This window comes from Equus caballus, chromosome 17 (assembly GCF_041296265.1).
Source record: "Equus caballus isolate H_3958 breed thoroughbred chromosome 17, TB-T2T, whole genome shotgun sequence".
NCBI classification, from domain to species: Eukaryota; Metazoa; Chordata; class Mammalia; order Perissodactyla; family Equidae; genus Equus; species Equus caballus.
Window position 1 is genome coordinate 36,041,456 of NC_091700.1, and position 22,654 is coordinate 36,064,109.

Consider the following 22,654-nt stretch of genomic DNA (forward strand, 5'->3'; position numbering starts at 1 on the left):
TCATGCCATATTTGCCAGCATTGGGTCTTCTCATTAAAAAGGCAAGGCTAATTTTATGGGTGAAAATGGCATTTCATTACTGTTTTGGCATCTTTATTGGTGAGGCTAAATATTTATCTTTGTAGGTTGTTAGCCAGTTGGATTTTCTCTTTTGTGAACTGACGCTTTTATTTATGGCCTATTTATCTATAGGGTGAGAGAGTAATCTTTAAATTGTTGTTACTGTGTTATTAGTTTGTACTACTATACTAGTTTATAGATTACACTAGGCATAGTCCTTATTCTATCAATTTTACTGAAGAATCTCCTGTCATTTGTTTGTTGTACTGTGGCTTTTTTTAAACAGAAATTTCAAATTTTTGTGAAGTCAAACCTAAATCTGTTGATCTTCCATTGATAATCCTTAGTTCTTCCTCATCCAAAGAATTGATTGATGTTCATTTACATTTCTTAGAGATATTTGTGGCTTTTTATATTTGATACCTCAGTCCATCTGGATTTTATCTTGGTGTAGGGATCCCACACATTTTTGACACTTGTAAGACTATTTATCCCCCCACCACAGTGCTATGCAGACTCAGAGTGTTTCTCTTTTTGATTTATTATTTCCTCCTGACAGGGATAACCAATTTAACAAATTGATCATTTTGATACCTTAATTTTTCTTTTTCTCAATATTAAGCCAGTAAACATTGCTATAAGGGTACTGTACTAATCAATTTTTGACATTTTTTTACAGTCACTTTTGTTTTGGGCAGAGATACATGCACATGTGTGTGTTGCAGTTGGATAAGTTTGCTGGAAATATTGTTGTATTAGTATGGTGATATTAACTGTATTTTAAATAATAACCACTATTTATTATTTTTAGTTATACATATATACATATATGTGTGTATAACATACACATATATACACATACACACATATATATTCATTTTAGAAAATAAGAAAACACAGATGAGCCAAGAAATTCTCCATATTGTTACCATTTATCTAAAATTTGACATAATGTGTTTATCTTTTTCTGTCATGCACACACATGCACACAATCATACATACAGTTTTTGCATTTATTTATTTAAGTAACGCTTAGGTAGATGGTAAAATCCAGATCATTATCTAAAATACATATCTATGTAGAATTAGATCTAGATAAGAATCATATAGTACTGCGAATTAATGAGTAGGAATAAATTCACTTAAAACTAGTCAACCAGCTAATTTCCTTGTCTGGTATCTTTAAACAATGTGTATTTATAGTAGAGGCTAATCAGGGTAGTCAAGCACAACCTTGTGGGCTATTTGAAAACTATCAGTGGGTTAGATGTGATTTGGAATGCACATACTCTTATAGTCCCTGAATCTCCCCTAAAAGGTGCTAAGTGAGGGACAAGGGAATAAAAGGTAATAACCATTTCAGGCTACTCCTAGGAAGTGGCTTATGTTGGTGCCATGTGGATATATGTAATATATGTGTCCATCGATTTTAGGAAGTTGTGCGGTTCCTGGACACCAAGCATCGAAACCACTACCAAGTCTACAATCTATGCAGTACGTACTTAACTAGATATTTTCCTACTATAGATAGAAAACAAATCACTGCATGTAAGAAGACGATTCAGTTTTTACGTTTCATTTAGTCATAAGTATTTGGTAGTGGTGGGAAGTGAGTTAAAAAATCTCCATCTTGCTCTTGGCCCTATTTGGTGGGAAAAGATAGCTCAACAGCACGAAGTGCCCCGTGAGCGAGACAGGAGGCTGGGGTAGAGGCGGAGCCATTTTAGGAGTCTGTATGCTCTAGTGGTTTTAGGTGAAGAAAATATTTCCGTTTTTCCTGCCAGCTCCTGTTTTGAAGACAGATAATTCAACAAATTCATTCTCTAACCCACTAGGAGTGGGGTGTGAGGAGAGCAGGGCCCTACACAGAAAAAAAAGAAAACGGTGTAGAAAACAGATTATATCTCAGCTTACTACTTTGTCTTTCTTGATTTTCTCCTCTTCCTGTACATTAAATTATCATTTTCAGGAGGCAAACATTTTGGTCGACCACATTTGCTTCTGCTCTGTGGTGCTTAACTACCCTATAATAATGTAATGAGTAGCCTGCTAGAAAATTAAAAGTAAGTCCTATTAAGCAAACCAAAATAGGTTGAACTTAGGTTACTCAAGATGGACAAACCACTACTGTCCTTATATTTTTGAGACCCTTAAGTTTCTTTTAGAGCAGGAGGAGCCAGTCAGAAAGCTCCTTTTAAAGGTGAATAAGGAATTTCTAACAGAAAAGCATAACTTATTCATAACTTGATCATTTACTTTGTTTATTAGATATAGAGGTATGACCCATGCATCATCTATTTTAGGTGAAAGATCTTACAATCCTAAGCATTTCCACCACAGGGTCCATCGAGTCATGATTGATGATCACAATGTGCCCACTCTAAAGTAAGTTTCTTGCCAAGTTGGCTGTCAGAAGAGGGCTAAATGAATTGAGCTCAATTTTTTTGAAGTACTTTAATTCAACTAAAAATTTTACGTTTGAAATCAGAGAGATGCTGACTCTTTCGAAGGAAGTCATTGAGTGGATGGCTGAGGATAAAAGAAACATTGTGGTGATTCACTGTAAAGGCGGAAAAGGTAAAAACATTTTTCTTTTTATTTCTCTTTTTCTAGAGAAATGTGAAAAACATATTAAGGTACAAGACCAAGTCATACTGCTATTAATCAGTGTTAATAATTGTTAACACTTTTTAATATTAGCTTCAAGACTGAAGAAAGGGAAGGAAAGGGGGGAGTAGGGGAGGAAGGCAGAGAGTAAAGAAGGGAAGAAAATAGGAATAAAAACTAAGAAATTTCCGTTGTTATTGACTATTTGGTTTCTTCATTTTTGATTTGCTAAAATAATCTGTCAAAATACAGTGTTTAGAAACTGTCTGAGCACTTGTGTTCTATTTAAGATTGTTCTTAAACTTTGTGAGAGGCTTTTAAAGTTAAGGGCACCAACAGTGATGCTATTTCAAAAACCAAATCTACTGGAATTTTTATAGTGTAATGATACAAAGAAGATGATTTTGGTGGGTGTACAATGAAAAAGAAAGCTGTTAGTAAATCCAACCAATTTAAGTTGAATTAGATTTTCTCTCATTCAACTTTAGACTTTTAATAATCATCCAAGCATATTTCACAATTTTTGACAAAGAACTATGTTTTTGGTGAGCCGTAAAATGGTTTTTTATATTGAATTCCGGGAAAACATAACTCTTTAAAACTGCCGTATATATTTGAGTAGAATCAAGTTTTAGTCTTATTTGAAAACTAGTTTCAAGCCCATTAGTGAGTAGGCAAGTTCTGTCTCCAGATCCACAGGTTGAAATATTCTGTATATGTTAGCAATTTACAATGCCATGGATAAATGAAGAATATAGAGGTTGAACCACATGGAACTGTCAGTTTTGGACCATCTTTCACTTATAAAAATGGCCATTTCACATGGCTCAACCTAAAATATTATAATTTCAAGCAATTGGCTTCACTATTCTTTTAATTAAAGCTAATTCCCTGCTTGAAGGAAAACATTCATTTCAAATTTCATTTTTTTCTTTTTTCTGAGAGAGGACTATTCTGTGTTCACATGTCTTTCTTCGATTTCCCTTTAGGATTGTTTGGAGGGCTGGTGTTCAGCTGGTGCACATCAGAGCAGCCTCTTTTTTTTAAATTGTCATTCGTATCAGTTTTCCTCTATCTATCTATCCATTATCTATCTATCTATCTATCCATTAAATCAATCTTATTATCTATCTATTATAAATCTATCTATCCATTAAATCAATCTTATTAATTATATTACTCAAATCTTTCTATTTAGTATTTCTTTTCTTTTTTACTATTTCTTTGTATCAACTATTTTGTGTGTTGATTTCTTCTTTTAATTCTATCAACTTTTGCCTTTTATATTTCATAGTGTGTTGTTAGCTGCGTGCAAATACATGATTATTATATCTTCTCAGTGGGTTATTTCTGTTATAAATTTTTCATCATTTTACATTCAACCTTTCTGTGTCATTTTGGTTTAGATATGTCTCTTTAAAGAGTATATACCTGCATCATTAAAAATGCAATCTCAGTATCTTCATTTTCAATGTATTTATTGCAATTGCTGACATATTTGGACTTATTTATGACATTCAGCTATATGTTTTATATTTACCACAATTTTTCTATGCTTCTTTTTATCTACTTTCCTGCATTCTGTGGATCCTCTCACCCTTTTGTTTTTCCTATAATAGTTTATTTTGAGGTTTCTTGGCTTCAACTCCTACCTACCAGCTTGACTCCTCTCTCCATTTCTGATCCTCTGAGTTTTCCTTGCCTTTTTATTTTTGAGTTCAGCCATTTTTTTTCTTTATCATTTCCATATGTTTGATACAGAGGTGGAAGTTTTCAATCTATCATTGGTGCTCAAACTATCATCTTGATTTAGAAATAGTCTTTTTAACTTTCAATCATCTTTGTTAGATTTCTTGAACTTTAATGCAAAGAGTACCCAGATTTAATATTCTCAGTACCCTTGTAAAGAAAACTCTTTAGATTTCTTAGAATAAATATTCTTTTATCTTTTATGGGAAAATGTAAGAGAAACCTCCTTGCCAGATTTGCCAGATAAATAACAAAATACCTCAGATGAAGCAAAAAAAAAGGGTCCAGCAAAGAAAACTCCAAAAACAGTGATCCAGGTGCAGTGAAGAAATACTGAAAAGACCAGAGGAGTCAAGCAAGCCTGCAGGTGACTGGAAAAGGCAGTCACATCAGTGGGATGTAAAGGAGCTCAAGACTAAGATAGATACATTGATGTAGAACAGTCTTTCTCAAAGTGTGCATATTATTATGCAGTTGGTAATGGTGGGATAATTAGCATTGAACTGTCCAGATTTAAAACCTAGGACCATCGCTAACCATTTAGGTGAGTTAGCCATTCAAAACCTCAGTTTTCCCATCTGTAAAATGGGAATTGTAATACTTACCTTAAAGGATTGTTAAGAAATTAAAATGAAGTAATGCATATTGCACTGTGTAGTAGAGCACCTGATACATAGTAAACAGTGAGTAAATGGTAGCTATTATAATTATTAAAATAGAGTCTAAAGACAGCCAGCACCAGAATCGTTAATGAGGAGGAAGTGACCATAGCAAGTGTAGACTAGAGAGTCAAGGTGCTTGTCTGTAAAAGGACAGAGAGAAGTTAGTTGTCTGAGCATTTGGGGCTGATAGTGAGTGTTGTTTATAAGATAGGGTAAGGGGAGCTGAATATGTTTATTTACCAAGGGAAAGGAGTCAAAGAGAGGGAGTGGTTGAAGACACAGAAGACTAGGGCCTGATAAAGTCAAAACCCTGAGTTGAGAGAAGGGGATGGGATCCAGAGCCCAAGTGGAGGATTTGGCTGAATTAAGAGGAGAAACTCCTCACAAGTGAGATTCAAGGGAAGAGGTGTAGTCACAGGAATAGATGTAGTTACAGGAAGCTTGTAAGGGGGATTCAGGGAGGCAACACGTTATCGGAGATCCTGCCTCTGGGAAGAAAGAAATGAAGACACAAACTCAGAGTCAGTGGGAAGGCAATTGGGTTGGTGACCTAAGGAATGTAGGGAAAATTTCAACCAAATTCTAAGGGAACCAAGAAAAAGAACTGACTAGCACCATTGAGAAGTGTTTTGGCTGCAGTGAGGGTCTAGCTTAAGTGTCAGACCATTAATTGACATTATTACCAACATGAAAAGTTGCGTGATTTTTCTCCAGCGGTTCTCTGTATCTCTGGTGTTTCTGCATCTCTGTTGTCTCTACATTTCTGGTGTAGGAATGGAGGAAGTGGGTGCCCAAATGGACCCAGTATTAGGTTTTTACAGAATGGGCACAGCAAAAGGACCAGAAGCAAGAATGGCAATGTTACTGGCACTGTTATTTAGTATTGGTAAAACCAACAGTGAAATTGTCCGTCATACTTCTAGGTGGATGAGGAAGTGAAAACAAAATGAGAAAAATGAGTGGCCATGGGACTGGATGACAGGATAAATTGAAAGAGCAAATATATTCATTCATGCCTTGAACAGCAGATCCTGTCTAGATGCATTTATGTGACAGTGTACAAAGCAGATACAAGCACATCTCCCATGGAGACCACAGTCTATTGTTTACAGAGAAAATATATGTATTAGATGGTGACACGTGCAATTGAAAAAATAAAAATAAGGAGAATATGTAATGGGAGAGAGGTTGCTAACTGATATGTAGATGGTCAAGGAAGGTCTTATCAATACAAAGACATTTGAGCAGAGATGTCATACAAGGAGTACTGTGAGCGTACAGATGTGTAGGGAAAAGTGGGTATAAAGAGTATCAAGAGAGTATCAATGAAATAAATCCACCAGAACTTGGAAAATTCACATTGGGCTTGAGTGATCATAGCTTTTCTTTATGTGTATGCAACAAATCCATTTAAGTATATTTGTGTTAAAATTTCTCCCTAAATTAACACCAAGGTTACTGGCTTACAATTTGGGAAATGCACTACCTCCTGATTTGCAAAGCAGGAAATGAATCAGCTCTAGGCTATCCACACCTCTCCTGCTCTCCACCATAAGGAATATCCAGTGATGCTGAGGAATCTCTTTTGCAAGTTTGTCCAGTCAGGAATTCTAAGTTTTCTGGAAAATAATTCCACTGGGCCCAAGGACTAGATTAACTGAGAACTCTCTCACAGCTTCATCAGCTATCTTTTATACATGTCTTTTACCAATGTTTAGTCTATCCTTTTCAATTGGATTTTTTTTCCCGGTTGAGAGACTAAAAAAAAAAAGAAAAGAAATTGAAAAGTTGCAGTTATCAAAACATAATGATTAAAAGCACAGGCTTTGAAATAAAAGATCTAGGTTTAAATCCCAACTATGCCGTTAAAGAATTTTGCAGCATTGAGTAAATTACTTAAATTCTCCATGCTTTAGTTTTCTAATAAGTATAATGTGGATGATGACAGTTCCAACCTCATGGTCCTATTTTAGAGATTAAATGAAATGTGAAAATTATCTATCTGAAAGAAGTATCAATGGCTTGATAATATTGGCCATTATTGTTATCCTTCAACTGGTATGCTATCAGTTTTTAGCAGCAGACTTATCTTTCCTGAGTCTTTTTCTAGTAGATATACAATGAACATATTTTTATTTAAATAATAGGAGTGAATGTTTAAGCGTCTCTAGCTCTTTCAAAGTCTTTTTTAATGGATGCTACAAAGTACATTTTCATTTGAGACATTCATTGTATCAAGTAAGGCAGTCAAACTGACAAAAGGCTATTTTGGTCTGAATATCTTGAATGAGAAATTGTTTCAGTTACATGTTAAGTGCTTTAAACAACTCTAAGGGATACACACACACACACACACACGTACATACATACATACATATATACATACATACATACATAGAGCTACCACTCTTGGTGTCTGGAAAATCACCTCAGTACTCTGGTTATAGATTCAAGAACTTGAAATATAAGATCTGCATTGTGAGGAAGGGTGATGGACACCACTTGAGAAAGAATAAAGTTTAAGGATTGTTGCAAAAGGTCATATAAGCTGGCATTAAGGTATCTAGCTATTTGACTATGTGAAAGTTTCTTAAACTTACAGAACCTCAGTTTCTCAGTTTCTTTATGCCAGGTTGTTTACCTCACTGAGGTGTTGTAAAGATTATATGAGATCTGTAAAGCATTACCCAAATGTTAGTTGTTATCATTATGAAAGCCAAAAATTGTATTATATTTAGAGGTGCAAGATGCTTTTGCCGACTTCAGGATAACAAAAGCTCTCTTACGACTTCCATCTGACCAACTTGGTGGATTATTTCACGTTCTCCATTCCCTCCATAAACACACCTATTGGTGTCCATTGGCATGTTGAAAACTTGTAGCTAGTATGCTTCTTTTTAGTATGCCTATGTGTTTCTGCTTCCACCAGTGTCTGCCAGTTCTACTTGTTATTATACTTATGTCAAATAATCAAATATTATGTAGATCTGTAAAATGTCAGAGTGAACAGAAAGAGTTACAATTTTATGAAACCTAAGTTGAATGTTTCAAGAAGATTCAATGAAGCTGACTGCCTACAACCAAAATTGCAGCTGAATTAAATGCAAGTACGACTAACGTAAAACATTGGGAGAAAAATTCCAGTAGTAAAATCTAGAAAGATCCTGCACCTAGATTGCTCGGAAGAATCTGAAGCTAGAAATATGGATGAGGCAATGGTTTATACCATGAGTCTGGCCTTTCCAAGAAAAACTCCAGTTGGGGGCACTCAAAATGTTAAAACCTTCGTCCAATATCAGAAGTTTAGTGAATGAATGTACATTTATGTTTTAAGTTAAAATAAAATATTGGAGGCAAGTATGTATCATTTTTACGATTCCCCGCTGTACACGACTTGACTGAATGAGAGAGCATCTACTTTGTCTGTGCTTGTACTTATCTACAGTCACAAGGACATGAATCTGCAAAAGTTTTCTTCAAATGGGAAAATATCAGAGTTATAGAGACCAGAAATGTCCTTGAAAATTGAAATGTTAACAGTCTATACAACTTAGAGCCAGGTTGTTAATGGTCAGTAGCTTCCTTTAGCAAGAAGCTTTTATTTGTAATAGCAGACGGTGGTACAAAGTCCTCTTTGGAAGCACTTGGCTTAGAATAGTGTTTTTCAAACTATGGGTTGCAAAATAAGTTTAGTAGTCCATTAAACAAACAAACAGAAAAGGACTAGAAAATAGAGTGCATCTCAAGTTAGAAGAGTAAGTTTGGAATTACATAAAATAAGTTCAGCATATACTGGCTAAGACAAAAGCTACAGATCATCGTAAAAATAAAAGTAACATGTTTTTTAAACAGATTTTGTATGGCAGGACAAAAGTATCAATTGGAATAAAACATAAGAGACTTCGAGAATGAAATGACATGAAATCAAGGGTTTGCTTTACAATGCTATAGAGGAAAGAGAGAGAAAGAGGGAGAGAGGGAAGAAAGGAAGGAAGAAGGAAGAGAAATTAAACAAGTACAGCAATATAACATGATAATTATAGAATCTAGGAAACAGGTATATGGGGGTTCATTATACTACTCTTTTTACTTTCATATATGTTTTGTAACACACTTAAAAACTCTAATGAAAATGTAAGGAGTAAAGGGTATTCAAATACTCGATAGTGTTTTGGGTTCTGACCATGTTTTATCTTTTATAGGTACTTTTAGTTAGAAAAACAGGGTATGTAATTAGGTCTTAATTGGTAAGCAGCTCTTTAGCTTTGGAGTCCTAGAGCAGAGCTGATTGCTTCTGCCTATTACTGCAGCCCCCAGCAGTAGTAACTCAAGAACGGTATACACGTGCCCTTGTGCGTTCATGCACAGAGTTAGGGCAGAATTCCAGGTGGAACCTCTGAGCAGTGAAACAGCTTTGGCTATTTCTGAATTGAAATACTTTGAACAAGCACTTTCAGAGTGAAAGAAAATCAATCCAAAATGAACTCTTAGGAAATTTCTAAGAGTATTTTTATACCAAGTATTACCATGAACATTGGTTCACGAACTAACTGTTTTCTTTTCCAGGACGGACTGGTACTATGGTTTGTGCCTGCCTGATTGCCTGTGAAATATTTGTAACTGCAGAGGTATGAAAGATGTTACTATCAACTCTGTCCTGCGCTGATTGAATTCGCTAGTTCTGAAACCTTACTGGTAGGATGTTAAGATGATCCTTTGAGTCATGGTACTTATGAAAATGTAATTGGAGAGGTGGTTATTAGAAAGCTTGGTTTTAATACATCCTTGTTTAACTTGCTCTAGTTAGTAACTAACCTAGGTACCTCTTACTCTGGGCCAAGATGAGGGTGATGTCAGTGACATACTCACCTTGGGCACAAAAATTAAGGGAATGCCAAAAATTTTAGTAATTAAGATAAATAATATTCTAATTCAATACTTTCAAAAATAAAAATTAATGCAAAAACTCCATGATGTATACAATAGCAACATTTTAAATAGAAACAGGACTCAATGGGGGCAGGATTGAGATGAGATGAGTAAGGTCCAAGTTATGCAATTGTACAAATACTCAGCAATCTAGAGGTTTTACTCGCCTCCCCTAGTCCCAGATCTGCTGTTACTCCCACCAACTGCAGAATTCTTCCTTCCTCACAAGAATAGTACCAAGATTGATTAGGTAAATTCTCCAAAGGACCTTAAACATCCTCAGAAGTGCTAGGAAGATAGACGGTATCGTTTTTCAACTCAGAGCCAAGTCTTGCCCGAATATTATTATCTTTGCGTACTCAGTATATGTGGGGTCTGTGCCCTCTAGAAATTTGTGAGAAGACAGAGTGGGCTGTTTCTACGTCTTTAAGTAGGGTCGTCAGTCTTTTTTCTGCCATGATCTTGCTGAGAGGTTACCACTTAAAGGACACACTCTCAGCAGCTCTGCTCCTCGTTTGGCTGCCAGTCCAGATAAGAGGAGCTGTGGGTTATGCACAATACCCAGCACTCTAATTCCACCATCTTCTTTTTTTCTAATTTGAGACACACAAATTATAAAATGGATGTTCTAGGACAGTGTTTTTCAAACTACGGATCATGATCTATCAGTGGGTTGTAAATCAACTTATTGGGTTGTGACCAGCATGTTTTTTAATAAAATAAAATAGATTAAATAGAAAATGTCAAATGGTAGTATTATTTTGTGGAACTTTTGTTTCAGGGGTGTGTGTGTGTGTGTGTCCTAGGTTTATTAATGTAGATTGTAGCTTTAAAAATAAAAAGATCAGGGCCGGCCCGGTGGCACAGCAGTTAAGTGTGCACATTCCACTTTGGCGGCCCGGAGTTTGCCGGTTCGGATCCCAGCTGCGGACATGGCACCGCTTGGCAAGCCATGTTGTGGTAGGCGTCCCACATATAAAGTAGAGGAAGATGGGTCCAGATGTGAGCTCAGGGCCAGTCTTCCTCAGCAAAAAGAGGAGGACTGGCAGTAGTTAGCTCAGGGCTAATCTTCCTCAAAAAAAATAAATAAAATAAATAAAAAAATAAAAAGATCAAAAGCCATTGACCCAGAGCCCTAAACTGAGAGCCAGAGACCTATGCTCTGGGCCTGTGCTCTCTCACCTGGCTGCATATGTCTCCGCGACAGGTCACTTGGTTTCCTTTTGGTCTCAATCTTCCCCTTTGTAAAATGGAAAGGTAGGAAGAAGGACCAGATGATCCCTAAGGTCTTTCCAGCTCTGAAACCCCATGTCTTTATCAGCCTTTGCATGAGAGCAGACCTTCCTGTTGCCTTCTTAGTTTTGTTGTATTGGATAGCCTCTGCCCAGAGACCGCTGATTTAAGGAAATAATGTGCCTTGGAAACTTGAAGAGTACCTTATATAGGAAAGGAGAGTGAAAATGAGCCATGATTGGATTGTCCCCTTTTCTATAGGAGAGCCTTTATTATTTTGGAGAACGACGAACAGATAAAACCAGCAGCTCTAAATTTCAGGGAGTAGAAACTCCTTCCCAGGTAAGTTTCTTTTTAAAAAAAGGTGGGTTCTTTGGGGAATTTGGTTAAGATTGGTGCCTATTACTTAGTTTCATTTAGACTTTTCTCCTTTGGTGATCAGGTAGCAGCACTTGGGTGCCCCGTGACAGGCCTGGATCCTTCCCAGGTCCCGAGAGCCATGCCTATGGCATGCCTGTGCTTTGCAAGCACTGAGTTCTCCCCAGAGCATCCTGCTTTCCATTTTATATTGGTTATTGTTTACAGAACTCAGGAGTTGATTCCCCTCCCAAAGTAGGAAGGTCCAATTCTAAGGTTCCAGACCTCTGAAAATATCTAAAGTCATCAGCCTTTTATTTCCCTGCAGAAAGGAACTGAGTCTTTCACAAACCCCTACTGGGACAATTCAGCCCTTGCAGAACATCACAAGTGTGTATGTGCACACATGTGTGTGTGTGAGAGAGAGACAGAGAAAGAGAGATGGGGAGGCTGTGTTTTTAAACAGAGAGAAAAGAGGAAATTAACATTTTTCAAAAACCTATTATATACCAGACACTATTGTACTTTTACATATATTAGCTCATTTAATATTCAGACAACCCATGTGAAATATATGCTATTACCCTATTTTTTCCTTTTGAAAACATTTTATTGTGGACTTGTTCAAGTATAAGAAGTCAAGACAGGGCCGGCCTATGGCCAAGTGATTAAAGTTCCACACATTCTGTTTCTGCAGCCCAGGATTTGCAGGTTCAGATCCCAGGTGCAGACCTACTCCATTCATCAGCCATGCTTTGGAGGCATCCCACATACAAAGTAGAGGGTGATTGGCACAGATGTTAGCTCAGGGACAATCTTCCTCAAGCAAAAAAAAAGAGCAAGATTGGCAATGGATGTTAGCTCAGGGTGAAACTTACTCACACACACACAAAAAGTCAAGACAATCATATAATAAATTCCTTACAGTCACCTCACCACTTCAACAATCATTTCATCATGTAGCCAACCATGTTTCATCCATTCTCTCCCCATTCTCCTCGCGCGCGTGCACACACACACACTCACTCTCCATCCTTTCTCTATACCTGGATTATTTTGAAGGAAATCCCAGACATCAGATCATTTTATACAACAGATATTTTAGTGTGACATCTAACATAAAGACTCTTTAAAAAACCCTTAAAACCATTTATCATATCTAAGAATATTATACCTTAATAATATCTTAATAATTTCAAATGTCTACTCCATGTTTAAATTTCCACAATTATCTTTAAATCTTTTTTTAAATTTAGTTTGTTTCAATCAGGGTCTAAACAAGGGCCACACATTTCATTTGGTTTCTTTGTCTGTTAAGTCTCTTTTAGTTTATAGGTTTTCCATCTCTCTTCTTTATTCCTTGTACTTTGTTTATTGAAGGAACTTGGACATTTATCCTATAGAGTTTACAACATACTAGACTTTGTTGAACCACGCTAAGTGCTTTGTATTCATTATCTCCTTTAATACTCTCAATAACTCCATGAGAGGGCACCATTGTGATTCCCATTTTACAGATTAGAACATTGAAGTTCAGTGAAATTTTTTTGAACCAAGAACTCAAGTCTAGATCTGTCAGACTCTGAAACCCATTATTTCCCATCCTCTGCACAGCATCTCATCTGTTTTTGCCTTTTCTATATTGCCTCTCAAACCGAAGTGAGAGTTGGTTGGCAATTGTTAACTAGATGTGGATGCGGCTGTGAAAGAAAGTTTTCTTTGAATGAAGTGATGGGAGCTGAATAGATAACCTTGGCCTTGTTAGCTGGCTCTGGAAATTTAGTAACTGCTGGCTCTAGAAATTTAGTTTGGGGCAAAAGAACTCAACCTTATCCACTGATACTTTTCTGCCACACCCAAGAAAAAAAAAGATAGTAATAAGCTATAGGCTAAAAGTAATACTTGAACTTACTGAAGCCCAGATCTAATCCTGACATTTCCATGCTCAAAATCCATAATGGCTCCCCTTTGCCAAGGGCAACAAATATAAACATTTTAATCTGGCATCAAGATCTTATTTTTCCAACCATTTCTTCCATAATGTACATTCACATGTCCTACGCTCTAACACATTTGGACCATTTGCTGTTTCTCAGCCTGGTACCACTTTATACCCACATGCTGTTGCTCATGTGGACCCTTTTTCCTGGAGTCCTTTTCTCTTCCCAGCCTGATGTAGTCTCTTGCTTTTTCAGTTTTTATATCCCTTTGTGTTTCTTTTAGGGACTAAGTGACTTTATATTATTCTCTAGCTATTTGAAGTGGCGACTTCTCTGCCCCTTTTGCAGACAAGGCCCATGTCTTACCCATCTTCCCAACCTTGGCATCCCAAAGCACCTCTTATAGTATCTCCTTTGTTTGTAGTGAATGCTTACTAAATAGATGCTTGTCTTATTAACTTCTGTTACAAACCCTGTTGTTTTAGGCTGAAGGAGAAGGAAGAGTGAGAGTAAGAGCAGCTTTAGGGCCATGATGGGTTACATCCTTTAATGAAAGATCAAGAATCTAGTGGCAGAAGCCAAGGGGACGCTAGATGCAACTCCTTCAAGGACTCTCGCTGTACAGATTCCCTTCACCATTTCTTCTGTAGTCATGCACAGTTTCTCTAACTTTGGTCCAGAACTGGCACTCCCTAGGCTACAACTGAATCTTTTCTGATTCACTGGGAGAGCAATACAAGGACCCGGCCCCAGGTTTCCGAGCTGTGTTGGCAAAGCCCCAGGACAGAGTTCCCTCCATGTGGGGAGGTAATTCTCAGATACCATCAAATTCTGACCCTGCATTGTGGGCCATTCTACAGACTACATTTCATCCACCTCTGAGTTAAGAAATTGCAAGGGCGCTTCCCTTGACTGGCCCTTTCCAATGCAAAGTATGGCAGTTAATTTAACACTTCTCATTGGGTGCAGAAGAGTCCGCGAACTTTTAAGTCCAGTTGATTCAGTACCTGAACTCTTCAGCTTCTTGAAGAAAGATTCAAGGAGAGAGCCCTTGTGAGCAGCCTGCCACAGGAGAAGAACTAGACTAAAAAGGACAGGGCTTCCTTGAAAATAGAATTGGGGAAATGCAACGTGAAGGAACGAGAGAAGAATATGTATCTACCACTGGCCTAGAGAAGTCTTCCTCTTGAGTTTTCACATCTGCAGTTCTCTCATGCCTAGGAGGCGACTCTCCACCAAACCACAAGCCTTCCTTTAACTCCGTCACAGTCAAGCTTCTACCCTTGGATCGACCTTTTTCACAGTTGCAGTTAGCTGCGTCTCACTGTAATGTTGTTGAAACTGCTTTGTTGGTTCTGGTTGGTCAACCTCTCAATCATAGCAGCCTATAAGCAACACCTGGCTCCTTTCTTGTTCCTTCCCCACAGCACTTAGTTCAGTATCTTTTTTTAAGGTAGATATTCAGTCATGAGGCAACATATATAAAAATGCCTATAATGGCATGTATGTAGATTCATATAATGTCATCCAATAAATGTTTCCTTAATTAATTACTCTCCTTAACAAGTTCTATGTATAGAAAAAAAATCAGGAATGCTGACTTTAGACTTTTCATCTCCACTTAAACTGAGGCTTCTGTTGTTTTGCAGAATAGGTATGTTGGATACTTTGCAGCTGTGAAAAATATCTACAATATGAATCTTCCTCCAAGAAGGATACTTATGATAAAAAAAATTATTGTTCATTCAATTCATGGTAAGTGCTTTAGTATAATTGGAAAATTGGGCAGGAAGGCCAGTGTTCTTACTATTCGAGAGAGTTTCCCTTACGGTTATATAAAACAGACAATCCCAACTCACAGTTGTCTTTTTATGTATCCTCACATATGAACCCCTCCCCCTGGAATTTCCTATTGGCCTAGCAGTGCTGTGGTCATATTAGCAACCCTTAGACATCTTCTCCGTTCCTCTCCCATCACCACTTTGGGGGGTCCATCCCCTTCCCTTTTCTCTTGTTCTTATTGCTGCTCTGGTCTCAGCCCAGGTGGATTTTTCAGGGTGGAACCTCTGATGCAGAAGAGAGGAAGGGCCTGTGAGCCCTGGAGACCACTTCTCTCTCATACCCACCTCTAGTTCAGGGATGGTCTTGGCAGCAGCATCTCTACCATTTTCTCACCTACTCCTTTCAGAGACCCTTTGTTTTCTCATCACCCTGGTCTCTCCTTTTGCCCTCCCTCCTCCACCTGTAGCCCCCTCACTCTCAGCAGCTCCATCAAGATGTCTTAAATGCCCAAACAGCAAATGAATTTTGTTGCCACAAATTCTTTTTACAAATAACTACCGAATACCTGCTTTGGGCCAGCCCCATGCTAGTGTTTCTCTGCCCTTAAGGAGTCGCTGGGTGGTTAGCAGAGGGGCGGAATGAGTACGAAGATAAAGAGCTGACCACAGTGTTGGGAGCACACAGAGTCTGGGCCCCACCCAGCCTGGGGGTCAGGGAAAGCTTCTTGAGGGGACAGTGCTTAGATCTTCCCTACCTGAATCCACATGAGCCTGGAAAGGGTTGAGAGAAACCTGGGCTGTATCGGGTGTCTTTCAACACCCCAACTGTTACTGATTATTACCAGGAGTAAAAATCCTTATAAGCTTCAAAAGAATTGATGTTTGCCTGCTTCAAGAATGATGGAGAGAGACTGGGATCCACCACCGCCCAGGGAGGCAGGAAAATTGGTCAGATCGTCCATCTCTGGGACTTGAGAAAGAAAAGAAAGGAAGGAAGGGAGAGGAACTGGCCTCAAGTCCCATGTCTCTATTTCTCCATCACTCACCTCTCTTTCCTGCACAGCTCACCTCCAGGAGGTGGGAAGGCAGGGATGTCTCAGCAGAAAGGGGATAGGGCCTCACTCTCACTGCCAGAGGTGCAGCAGGGGGTGAGGCTTCTGATCCCTAAAGCAACAGCCAGATTGTAGACCATGAGGAGGTGCTGAGTGCTGGACCTCTCATGGGTGGAATGGTGCCAGAGCATTGGTATCCACCCAGACAGCCTAGTGTTTTCAGCCTTCTGAAGAGTCACACAAAGTAAGATCTAGATATTTATTTTTTTAACATTTCATCCAATCATTTACAAATAAAAGAATCTTTAAATAAATATATATAAACTACATAGTTGAAAAGATAGATTACAGTTGTTAAAATATAAAATGCTTTTTTCAAATTATTTACATACCTCCTCCATGCACACACACCCACCCATATCACCATCACCAAGAGGTGGTGGTGAGGAATTTTGGTGGATTACCACAAACAGATTATGTAGGTTTCTGGCTTCTGAAACTAACTTCAACCTAGTAGCATTGTTTCTGTGGGAAATTTTGGTCTAGATTTTCAAGCAAGCATCATGCAGGCAAAGCCTAGAAACACAGCCTGTTCTAGCAGGAGGCTGCCCAGTAGAGGTCAGAAGCGCTTTGCTCCCCTTCCTTCCCACACTCAGTGGGGCCCTGCACACTAGACTGCAAGGCTGCTTTATTCCACAGAGTGAGAGGCAACACAGTTGGCTGTTGGAGCAGTTTCTTCCTCTAAGAAATTTAAACCCAACTATAGACCAACTGGATGGTGTGAGAGCCTGTATGGTACCTGAGTGCACACTCTGCCTCAGTTTCCTCTTTGTTAACAATGGGAATAACAGTATCTATACAAACTTCTGTGAGTATTAAACTATTCAAAACAGGCAAACACGCATTTAGTCTAATGGAGTTTTTTTTAAAGATCGGCACCTGAGCTGTTGCCAATCTTTTTTTTTTTTTTCTGCTTTATCTTCCCCAATCCCCCCGGTAGACAGCTATATATCTTCGTTGCACATCCTTCTAGTTGTGGCATGTGGGACGCCGCCTCAACGTGGCCTGACGAGCAGTGCCATGTCCACACCCAGGATCTGAACCAGCAAAACCCTGGGCTGCGGCAGCGGAGCGCGCGGACTGAACTGCCCGGCCACGGGGCGGCCTCCTAGTTTAATGGAGTTTTAGTGCATTTCTCTAATATGAACAATGAGAATAAGATTAGTTTCTCAAAATCCTAAGCTTAGAAATGTTTTTAATAAGTTCTAGAATTTCATATGTTGTTCCAGTCTGATATTGTATCCTAAGACTGTGACCTCTCTCTTAATATTTTGAATTTTATTTAAACTCTGTGGAGACATTTAGTAAAACCATAAGGTGCAGATGTGGTGAACAGAGGAACTAACCCAAATTTTTAAGTACTGCAGGTGAAAAATGGAGAATTTCATGCATTTGGTTTCCTAATCTCGGTCTAACATAAAATAGAGGATTTTAAAAGTCCAATTTGAGATTCCTCATGAAGACTTCCAGATAGAAAGTTGTGACCGTAGCAGCTGTTCAGTACAATGTGGGTCTAGGCTTGTGGGGCCAACTTAAGAAGGCCTCTGAGGGAAGTTAAAATTCTTGCTGCACCATGTAAATCATCAGGCCAAACCTAATGACACCAGCCTTCTTTTGGAATAATAATCTTCCTTTCAGATTGTTTTGATCACAACAGAAAGGGGATGGGAGACTGTCAGGAAAAAGTGTGGAAGACTTTGAAACAGGCAGTATCTTGTCTAGGGTGCCCTTCCGTGGTTCCCTCCACCTCTCATGGTCTTTAAGCTATTCTACAACTCTGTAAGTTGTAGAAAACTGATAATAATGCAAATAGGTTTTGTACATAGAAATGCAAATTAGTTGTGTTCAGTGAAAAGTGATTGATTGTTGACAGTTTTATATCTGTAAATTCATCATTCCTTATTTGCCTATAAATGTGCAGTACTTTGAACCAGCTGTAACATTTTACTGGTTCCTTATTAATTAAGGAGTTAAATAAAATTTTTAATGTGTGTTAAAAAAATGCAAGGTACAGGACAGTACTATGGTATGCAACAATTTCTGTAAGACAAAAGGGGGCAGTAATGTGTATTCATATTTGTGTGTGTGTACACATATAAAATTCTCTGGGAGAATATATATTCATATTTGATTATGTATGCATGAAAAGCAAGAAACTAATAGTAGTGATTATCTATTTGGGGCTGGAGAACTAAACGGGAAGATGGGTGAGACAGAGACTTTTCACTTCATCTGTTTTACCTTTTATTTTTAAGTCATGTAAGTATACTTCAATTATTTAAAAAATTTTAAAGGTGTGAGAATTAATTTAAGCTTATAAATCAATGCCCTTTTCTTGTCATGTGATAAGCATTTGACTTAGTTTAGTTCTACATTTTACTGATCTCTGGTAGACATCAGTAGGAAGAAGATTTGCAACTGGAATAGGACAGAGGGAGCTGAGGCAAAGAAACCATGATTCCTAATGACAAATCAATAATACAGTATTTGGGGCTGGCCCCGGGGCCGAGTGGTTAACTTCGCATGCTCCGCTGCAAGGCGGCCCAGGGTTTCGTTGGTCTGAATCCTGGGCATGGACATGGCACTGCTCATCAAACCACGCTGAGGCGGCGTCCCACATGCCACAACTAGAAGGACCCACAACAAAGAATATACAACTATGTACCGGGGGGCTTTGGGGAGAAAAAGGAAAAAAATAAAATCTTAAAAAAAAAAAAGGCTATAAAAAAACATGAAAAAAAATAATACGGTATTAGAGAAAGCAACACAAACATAATATAAGATGAACAATCAAGAATGATTAGTATATGGGGGGCCTGGTGGCGCAGCAGTTAAGTGCACATGTTCCGCTTCTTAGCGGCCCAGGGTTCGCCGGTTCGGATCCTGGGTGCGGACATGGCACCGCTTGGCACGCCATGCTGTGGTAGGCGTCCCACATATAAAGTAGAGGAAGATGGGCATGCATGTTAGCTCAGGACCAGCGTTCCTCAGCAAAAAGGAGGAGGACTGGCAGTAGTTAGCTCAGGGCTAATCTTCCTTGGAAAAAAAAAAAAGAATGATTAGTATATGACTTTATTTGAATATTTGTTTTAGTTTTGTACCTTTAGTTCCATGCATATTTAAGTGAAATATGCAGGGTTGAAAGGAAAACAATAAAAATTAATTGGAGGCTTGAGAAACCAGCCCTTTGAGGAAATGCTAAGGGAAGTGGGCCATTGGAATTGAAAAAGGAGCAAGAAACCATCTGTCTGTAAATACATCCTGAGCACCGTAGAAATGTTTGGATCCAGCTATTCGATATTTTCAGAGACTGCGCTAGGAACTGGACTTAAATTTGTTAAGAAACATCATGATTAGAAGTCTGAAGAAAGAAACACATTAACAAGGAAGGTTGCAAGTCACCTTTTCTATTTTTTTTTCTTAGAAAGATGAAAAGATGAGATTCTAAGTCTTAGAAGCTGACCTATATGACTTTTTATTTTTCTCCAGCCTTATAACGTCTGCTTTAGGAGACAGATTTGGGCTTAAAGCCTTGTCCTTCAAAGACAAAATCTATGCATGTCCCAAATGTTTCTATATTGACACGTTGTTAGCTGGGATAATCTTTTCTCGTTTTAATCCATAATTTTAATTGGGGAGACATTTTGATCTTTGCTCTAACCAGCCTAACTTTTTAATTTCATTCAGGTGTTGGAAACGGAAATGGACGTGATCTGAAAGTACAAATAATAATGGGCAAAAGGATTGTCTTTGTCTGTTCTGCTTCCAAGAACTGTAGGGTAAGAGAAAGCACGTGAACTGAAAATTCTGGTATTTGTCTCAATCTCAATGTCAAATCAGCATCTTGACCTCCCCAGACCAGTGCTCACCACAAAGAGAGGCCAAGTTGCTTTCTGGTTACCATCCGACTGAGTGTCCCTAGTCAGAGCTAAATTAAACTCACTGTTCAAACTAGTTTTTTCAGGGCATTTTCCAGAATATATTTTCAGTTAAGAGTGTTGCATTGTCTCATTTTTCCATAAATGTCAAGCAGTTTCCCAGGAATCTACCAGAGTATTTTTTCTTTTTAAAGGAATCCTTTTGTTTTTTTTTTTTTTTTTTAAGATTCGCACCTGAGTTAATATCTGTTGCCAATCTTATTTGATTTTTCTTCTTCTTCTCCCCAAAGGCCTCTCCCCCACCCCCTGCCAGTACGTAGGTGTTATTCTAGTTGTAGATCCTTCTGGTTGTGCTTTGTGGGATGCTGCCTCATGGTCCTTTTATTGGATGGCACTGATTGTGAAATTTTAGTGTGCATGAAAATCACCTAGGAGCTTGTAAGATGCAGATTCCTAGGTTGCACCCCAAAAGTATAATTCAGGAAATTTGGAATGGGGCCCAGGAATCTCTAGACTTAGTGATGTCCCAAGTCATTCTAACTCAGATGTCCCATGGAACTGCTCTGTGAGAAACAATGCAAGAGGAATCTCTTTACCCAAAGCAATGGGAGCTGGTAGTCAATGTTTTCTTACATGTTGGAGAAATGCCTAAGACTATGGACCTTTTCTGAAGCAATAAGCAAGCTTCCTTAATGGGTCTAAGAAAAATTAACTTTTAAAATTCTCTCTCAGGCTTTTCTCTCTAGTTCTACTATTACCTCTCCAACAGCACTCTTTTCCCTTCTTTTTGTGCCCCCCTCCCAACTGAGGGCACTCACCGAGGCCTGATCCTTGGCTTTCTGCTCTTCTCTCCACACATACACTATTATTGGTTCTGTTCATCCATCCCCCTGGCTTAAACTATAATTTTTTTCTTTCATTCACTCAATATATTTATGAGCACCCACTGTGTGATAGATACTGGAGCTACAACATGGACAGTCTCTGCCCTAACAATTCAAACGCATTTGTCGATCCGTAGTTATCAAATGAGCTTTTCCTCTGCTTCTGCAAATGACACCAGCATTCTCTCGCTCAGGCCTTCAAATTTGGTATTATCTTTGGTTCTCTCTTTGCCTTGGCCCCCTATATTCAGTTAGTCACCAATTCCCGCTGATTATACCTTTGAAATCTCTCTTCACTCTCTCCCTTCCTTTCTGTTCCCATTGCTACCACCTAGTCTAGGACCTCATTTGCTCACGCCTAGATTTCTACAATCATCTCCTTACCTTTTCTTTCTCCTTATAATGCAGTATATAGGATCCTGCAATATGCATCCTGAAATACTGCTCTCATTGTGAAAAGCTTATAGGTAGAGCAGAAGACAAACTGAGTGCCCATGGTCAAAGCCAGTTACTATATTTGGCTCAGTATTCTTATCTGTAAAATAAAGATTACATCTCAAGTGTTGTGAGGATTAAATTACATAATATAGTTGAAGTTGCTTTGTGAGCTATTAATCACTAAATAAATGTTATATGTGATAATTATCAGGCCACTTTGTCACAAAGGAAATGCCCCACCATATTCTTCAACAACTTCCTTCTTATTTCCCTGGCTCTTCAACTCTCAAGATACAGCCCTATCATACCTGAGCTTATTTCCATCATAACTTGACCTGCAGTCTCCACTCCAAGTAGACTGGGTCCCCTTTGGCCTTTGGAACACAATAATGTCTGATTCATGTTTTTGTTGGTCTTTCCTCCCCCTTCCCCTTTCTGGCCCCATCCCCCACCCCCAGCTGCCTCCTGCCTGAACTGGATTATCTTTTCAATGCTCTTCTTCATTTATACAAGTCCTTCCATGCCCAACTCAATTTCTACCGCCTTAGTGAAGCTTTCTCATTCTATACCTCTGGTTAACCTCCCCTGAAGCACACAACAGCACACTCAGTCTTCATCATACAACTTGACACGTCATTATATGCCATGCTACTATTGTTCCTTATGTGTATAGCTCCCTGAAGCGTCAACTGAGTCTGCACCTTCTTCTGTATTTTTCACAAGGTCTAGTATAGACCTTTCTCACTGTGGTGCCACTATTATACAAGGATGAAGCAATAACAGAAATATTCAGTATAGCTTCAAAGTTGCTCATTCCAGAAACTTGACATATCTTTGGCCACTCCATCCAGCAGTCTGCTAGGAACAAGGCCTATGATCCCATCAGCAATCACAACATTTTGGATAGAACGTGACCAATTATGCATTGCTTTTTGAATGTGAATATCAACTTTAAAATTGAGCTTCTTAGCATGTTCCTAATATATGAAAATTGAGTGACACACATTCAACAGTAAAGTTTACT

The 22,654-nt window shown here is 38.5% G+C and overlaps 2 protein-coding genes across 5 annotated transcripts in view; one reads left to right on the forward strand and one right to left on the reverse strand.

Annotated features, from left to right (window-relative positions):
- The window catches only part of LOC138918351 (phosphatidylinositol 3,4,5-trisphosphate 3-phosphatase TPTE2-like), a 390,322-nt gene that overhangs the window by 155,368 nt on the left and 212,300 nt on the right, over window positions 1-22,654 (forward strand). For both annotated transcript variants that reach the window (XM_070239583.1, XM_070239584.1), the window contains 7 exons: window positions 1,494-1,554; window positions 2,364-2,445; window positions 2,549-2,637; window positions 9,645-9,706; window positions 11,502-11,582; window positions 15,187-15,292; window positions 20,118-20,209. In XM_070239583.1, coding sequence (XP_070095684.1) covers window positions 1,494-1,554; window positions 2,364-2,445; window positions 2,549-2,637; window positions 9,645-9,706; window positions 11,502-11,582; window positions 15,187-15,292; window positions 20,118-20,209 — 573 coding nt within the window. The remainder of the gene's footprint in view (window positions 1-1,493; window positions 1,555-2,363; window positions 2,446-2,548; window positions 2,638-9,644; window positions 9,707-11,501; window positions 11,583-15,186; window positions 15,293-20,117; window positions 20,210-22,654) is intronic.
- Window positions 1-22,654, reverse strand: part of LOC138918357 (mitochondrial ornithine transporter 1-like) — a 68,336-nt gene that overhangs the window by 27,719 nt on the left and 17,963 nt on the right. The window lies entirely within an intron of this gene.